The sequence below is a fragment of the Muntiacus reevesi genome, chromosome 18 (assembly GCF_963930625.1).
Source record: "Muntiacus reevesi chromosome 18, mMunRee1.1, whole genome shotgun sequence".
In the NCBI taxonomy this organism is placed as follows: domain Eukaryota; kingdom Metazoa; phylum Chordata; class Mammalia; order Artiodactyla; family Cervidae; genus Muntiacus; species Muntiacus reevesi.
Window position 1 is genome coordinate 21,539,966 of NC_089266.1, and position 6,295 is coordinate 21,546,260.

Genomic DNA, 6,295 nt, shown 5'->3' on the forward strand with positions numbered 1-6,295 from the left:
TATTTCTTTTCTTAATTTAGTAGAGGCCCCGAGGCTCTGACCTAGCTTCAGAGAATGAGCCAGCAGAGTGGGTTCAGAGGGGGAAAAAGTATGCAGTTGCAGATTAGCAAAGGTGTTACAGGGATTAAGAAGTGACACAACCAAGGAACACCCTAAAAGTGTGTATATAAGGGCCCAAGAGGCAGCCTGCAAATAGGTTCTTCACGATCACCTCTCCTACTCACCTGGACAAGCCAGACCTTCGCAGGAACACCATGTCTTGCTCATCTCGCATGTCCTCCTCCAGGACTGGAGGCAGCAGCTCCGTCAGGGTTTCTGCTGGTGGCAGCAGCTTCAGCAGCGGAAGCAGATACGGTCTCGGGGGAGGCTCTGCCCGGGGCTTCCGAGGAGGGGCCGGCAGCTGTGGCCTGAGTGGGGGCGCAAGCGGAGGCTTTGGAGGGGGCTTTGGTAGCTCCTCCATAGGGGGCGGTTTTGGAGGAGCTTCCGGTTCTGGGATTGGCTTTGGTGGAGGCTCTGGTTTTGGCGGAGGCTCTAGCTTTGGCGGGGGTTCTGGCTTCGGCGGGGGTTCTGGCTTCGGCGGGAGTGCGGGATACGGCGGAGGCGCTCGCGGAGGTTTCTACAGCTATGGTGGTGGCGTGGGTGCTGGCCTGGGTGGTAGCCTTGGTGACGGGGGGCTTTTCTCTGGAGGTGAAAAGCAAACCATGCAGAACCTCAATGACCGGCTGGCCAATTACCTAGATAAAGTCAGGGCCCTGGAAGAAGCCAACGCTGACCTAGAGAACAAAATCAAGGAGTGGTATGAGAAATTTGGACCCAGGTCTGGGGATGGTGGAGCTGGAAGAGATTACAGCAAATACTATCCAATCATTGAAGATCTCAGGAATCAGGTGAGACACCAACCATGCTGAGTTTCTATTATTTCTGTATCTTTCCCATTTAGTCAGATCATGAATGATGGATTTAAGCCACAGAATTATTTGAAAACATATTTGTTTTGTTGTATGTGTAAACCGGGGTCACAAGACATCCAAACACATTAATTTTGTTTGCATCTCACATTTGAGTATTTCTACATAAAAGTAGAATTTACACAATGCCAGGTAGCTAATTAACCTAAGAGTGATGGCTATAAATCGACACTAGCTTTCTCTAATTTTTCATCATGATTAATTCTGGCAGGTTGATGTCCTTTAGCCTCCTGCTAGACTTAAATAGCCTTATAACTATTTTTCTTCCTTGAAAACCTGGTGCAAATAGTGTATGAGAATGTGATGGAGTCTAATATGTTTAGATATAGTTGTATGGGAAATATATTTTTAAAGACTCTTTTATTTTCTGAAAAAGCTCATAGAATAACTGACCTTCCAAAACAGCAAAACTATGTAGAGGATTGTGTTCTGTGAAACAATGTTCCATGCTCATTCCAGCAAATGTACAGGCTGCTAATTTTTGCAGAAGGATGTAGTCTAAGTACATTAGGGTCATCAATGCAGGTGTCATTACTAAGCAAATTTTAACTCACTTTTAAAGGTTCACTCAGGAGACATCTACTCTCACAGACGGGCATGTAGACATAGGTTTAAAAAAATAGCAACCATGATTTATTCACTATTGTCTTTTCTAGATCATTACTGCCACCATTGAAAATGCTGGGATCGTTCTGCAAATTGATAATGCCAGACTGGCTGCTGATGACTTCAGACTGAAGTAAGAAAAGTGAAGACGTGAAAACAAACATTGTAGGAAAAATAAAATTCAATCCCTTGGCTTAGTTTATTCTAAATTTTAAAGAAATCTTTTAGGGGATCAAGACCTAAATTCACAAACATCCCAAGGGTACATTTTACAAAAGCCTCATTCCACAAACAAGAGCAGAATGAAAGCAATTTCAGGATGAAATTTTTGCTGTCAAAAATATCGGATATCAATAGAGTTAATGTACGGTTCAGATTTTGCTTTACAAGGGGAAAACTCCTAAGAGAAAACTTATCGTTCATTGATCAAATTGCTCAGGGGACAAAACGTTTTCTTGCATATGTGAGAATGGACTGTACTCTTTGAAATGGGCTGTACTGTACTCTTCCAGATACGAGAACGAGCTGCATCTCCGGCAGACCGTGGAGGCTGACATCAATGGCCTGCGGAAAGTCTTGGATGACCTGACCATGACTCGCTCTGACCTGGAGATGCAGATTGAGAGCCTCACTGAGGAGCTGGCCTACCTGAAGAAGAACCACGAGGAGGTAGGAACGGGGTCCACATTAATCAACAATGCTGGCCTACAGAGGTTCCCCCACATCCATTCTATAAAAATAAAATAAATTCCATCTGGATGGACTTTCAGCTTCTGTAACCAGGAGGAAAAAAGTAATCATGAGAAAATTATATGCGAATTTGGTGGGTTGTTTTTTTTCCTTTCAGTGTCCTAGTTTCAACTTTTTGTTGGCTTATGCACATCTTAGGAAATCATTGCTTTTCTTTTAAGTTTCTCTTTTCTTTGTTGGCTGCACTGGGTCTTCATTGCTTGATTTCTCTAGTTGTGGCGTTCAGGGGCTGCTCTTCATTGTGGTGGCTTCTCTTGTTGCAGAGCACCGGCTCTAGGGCACACCGGCTTGAGTGGTTGTGGCACCCATCCCCTGGACTGGCAGGTGGATTCTTAACCACTGGACCACCAGGGTAGTCTGGGAGGTCATGGCTTTCCATCACTATGATCCTTTTTGCTTCGTGCTAGGAAATGAAGAGTATGCAAGGAAGCTCCGGAGGGGATGTGACTGTGGAAATGAACGCTGCCCCAGGCACGGACCTGACTAAGTTACTGAATGACATGAGGGCACAGTATGAGGAGCTGGCTGAGCAGAACCGCCGTGAGGCCGAGGAGCAGTTCAACAAGCAGGTAGATCGTCACCCTGAGCCTCTGAGTCCGTGGCCACGTGTGAGCCACTTCCTGTCATTGCACCAGCCTGCAACAACTGCATTTTATTTGTATTTAGAGTGCCTCACTGCAAGCGCAGATCTCTACTGATGCCGGGGCAGCCAGTTCCGCCAAGAATGAGATCACAGAACTGAAACGCACTCTGCAAGCCCTGGAAATTGAGCTGCAGTCCCAACTGGCCATGGTTTGTGCAAAGAACTTCTCGAAACTCTCCAACGGGGAAGTTGAGCAGTTGGTTTCCTTTCTTTGCCAAGATGTCCCACTTGGCATGTCATAAAAGCAGGATTAGGGAGGACTGTATTATGGTTGTCAAAAGCATAAGATATTCCAGTTAAAGATAATATATCTATTTCCATGAAAGATTTAGTTTAAAAAATAATGGCAAGAAAAATTAAGGAAGCAGAGAGAGCCATAGAAGTTGTAACTCATGGAAAATGCATTTCTCTTAGCATCTTATAAAATGTATTTTTTTAAAATCATCCAATGATTTGTTTTCATGATGAAATTTTTATTTGCTTTTCTCTTAGAAAAGCTCCTTGGAAGGGACCTTGGCCGACACGGAGGCCAACTACATGGTGCAGCTGTCACAAATTCAGATGCAGATCAGCAGCCTGGAGGAGCAGATCTGCCAGATCCGGGGTGAGACCGAATGCCAGAATGCAGAATATGAGCAGCTGCTGGACATCAAGACCCGCCTGGAGATGGAGATTGAGACCTACCGCCGCCTGCTTGATGGAGAAGGAGGGTAAATGAAAGTCAGGAACATGCTAAATGCAGACCTTGGTGTATTTATGTTATGCAACCAAAAGGGGGCATGGGGAGCAGACTTGTATTTATAATGTAAGAGTGACACAGTCCGATGAAAAGACTGCTGCCATCTTGGGAAAGAGTCCGCTGCGTGGAAGGTTTCTCCTGCCTTTGCAAAATGCAAAAACAAACAAATTCTTTTTTTCTCCAGTGGTTCTGGTTTTGGAGGATCTGATTTTAGAAGTTCAGGATCCAGAAACATGGGATCCAGGGATTCATCCATGTCTGATGGCTCAAGATCTGGAACTTCTGTCCAAGGCAGAGGTAGATTTTTTTTTTCATGTTTCTGATTATTTTATAATGGAAACATAAAGACATGCTTTGCTTCTCAAACAAAAAATAAGTACTGTTGTTCACATCATCTTACCCAGATAGAACATACTCAATGAATACATTTGGATTTCTCTTGATCTATGTTTCTGTGAGTTTCTGTGAGACTGACATTGTGATTCTGCGATTTTCAGACCCAAGCAAGAGTAGAGTGACTAAGACCATCATAGAAGAGGTGGTGGATGGCAAAGTCATCTCATCTCAAGTCAGCAATGTTTCTGAAGTGAAACTGAAATAAGCAATTTCCAGATCAACAAGCGTGTCTTTCAGAGGAAAAAAAAAAAAACTCTAAAGGACACCAATGAAGAAATTGCATCAGTCTAGCCATCTTTCAGGATCACTTCAGGGAAAAGTATCTATCCAGAAATAGAAGACGAACCAATTTTTCTGCATCCTCTTCTTTTCTTATTAGAATGCTCTTGAAAAATTTGAAAGACAGCTTTGCTCTAATTGTTTCTGTGCTTCAATAAACTTACTTTTGCAAGTTAACTAAATTATTCCTGAATTTTTTTAAGAAATGCAATACTTTAACCTAGAAATGAAGTTACCAGTTATGACCTAGCAGCATTATCATCATGAATAATAATATATGTATTATATATTATTTATATAGTATCTTCTTTATGAGAATCAAAATTATAGCCATTTTGTACGTGGGAAATTTTAACAACATCACATTAGAACATGTTGATAGTTGATTAGACCTCAGGGTCTCTACAACTGCAGTTAACAGTTCAGCCCAAAGAAGGATGAGATTATTTGAATAATCAATCTATAATTAATTACTGTCTAATTTATTTTTTCTGCTTTTATTTTTGAGTTTTATTTTATATTAGAGTATGTTGTTGTTTTGTCACTAAGCCTCTTTCAACTCTCTTGTGGCCCCACGGACTGTAGCCCACCAGGCTCCTCTGTCCATGGGATCATCCAGGCAAGAATACTGGAGTGGGTTGCCATTTCGTCCTCCAGGAGATCTTTCCAACCCAGGGATTGAACCCCAGTCTCCTGCTTGGCAGGTGGATTCTTTACCACTGAGCCACCTGGGGCTTTTTATATTATAGTTGATTGACAATGTTCTATTAGTTTCAGGTATACACAAAGTGATTCAGTTATACATACACATATATCTATTCTTTTTCAAATTCTTAATATATAGTTTCTTTTTGTCCATCACTGAACTGGGGATTTCATGAGATAAAAAGAAACATAAAATATGTCTCTTACTTCAAGAAGTTTACATTTTAGATGGAAAGGAAAGCTAAAAGCACAAAGAAAACAGCAGACATTACAGGGTGTTACTACTAAAGGGCTTGATTCCACAGTATCCACCAGAAGAGCCACAGGAATCTGACAATTCATGTTTGCAGGACACTTAGGAGAATGGTCAAACTAAAAATCTTAGGAAAGAAGATGGGATGTGTGATATGGTGCCAAATTTCTGAAAACCTTCAAAGTCCCAAAGAGAAGAGATGCTCAGACATTTGCTCCCTTGTCAAATCTAGCCACATCTCTAACCAAAAATTGTCACATAGCCAAGCTGGTGTTTCCTTTTCCCCTGCTCTCCATGACTGAAGCCTTTTACCCCATCGGTGGTCCTCAGAGCTCTGTCTTGCTTTGCTGGGAAAATGAAGCCTGTTAAAGTAGGGTAGAGGGTTTATTTGGCCAGTCTCAGGAAGAAACAGGCAAAGGACAAAGCCAGGTTCTATAAGGACTTTCCCACTCAAGGAATTTAATAGGACCAGATCACAAATTAGATCATCAATCCCACAAGCCAGTCTTCAAGAAAAGAACATGGAACTTGGCACAAAAACTCAAATTAAATATTACAAAAGGGTAAACTTGAATGTAATTCATGTAAATTGTACCTTCAAATATAAAGTCAATAGGAGCTGAATGAGCGTATGGTACCTTAATAATAAAAACAATCAAGTAATGTAGCTTTTTTCTTGTAGGCACTTTGAATAAAAAATAAAAATGAACCTAAAAGCACCCTGTAACCAGAGAATGAAGTTAGTACCTAAGCATCAACCACTATTCAGAGAAAAAGAGCAACATTGTCTCAAGTCAAACATGTGTTTCCCATCAAAGCATTACAGCAAGTTGAAACTTGGATGTTTCTTCTCTGCTGAAAAGTTATGAAATGTGAACTTGCTGATTCAGCCTTGATTAAAGACAGAAGGACAGACTTGGAAACCAGCTTATATGTGGCCTCCCATCCTTTGGGCC

The 6,295-nt window shown here is 41.8% G+C and overlaps 1 protein-coding gene across 1 annotated transcript; it reads left to right on the plus strand.

The window, feature by feature from the left end:
- Positions 1-254: 254 nt before the first annotated feature.
- On the plus strand, positions 255-4,395 carry KRT24 (keratin 24). The gene is made up of 8 exons (XM_065908987.1): positions 255-887; positions 1,625-1,707; positions 2,087-2,243; positions 2,732-2,893; positions 2,991-3,116; positions 3,460-3,677; positions 3,891-4,003; positions 4,204-4,395. The coding sequence occupies exons 1-8, from the start codon at positions 255-257 to the stop codon at positions 4,305-4,307; spliced, it is 1,596 nt and encodes a 531-aa protein (XP_065765059.1). The 3' UTR covers positions 4,308-4,395.
- Positions 4,396-6,295: the final 1,900 nt, after the last annotated feature.

Coding starts and splice junctions, on each gene's coding strand:
- KRT24 (XM_065908987.1), top strand. CDS start 255: ATGTCTTGCTCATCTCGCATGTCCTCCTCCAGGACTGGAGGCAGCAGC. Junction 1,708..2,086: donor GCTGATGACTTCAGACTGAA/GTAAGAAAAGTG, acceptor GTACTCTTCCAG/ATACGAGAACGAGCTGCATC. Junction 2,244..2,731: donor TGAAGAAGAACCACGAGGAG/GTAGGAACGGGG, acceptor GCTTCGTGCTAG/GAAATGAAGAGTATGCAAGG.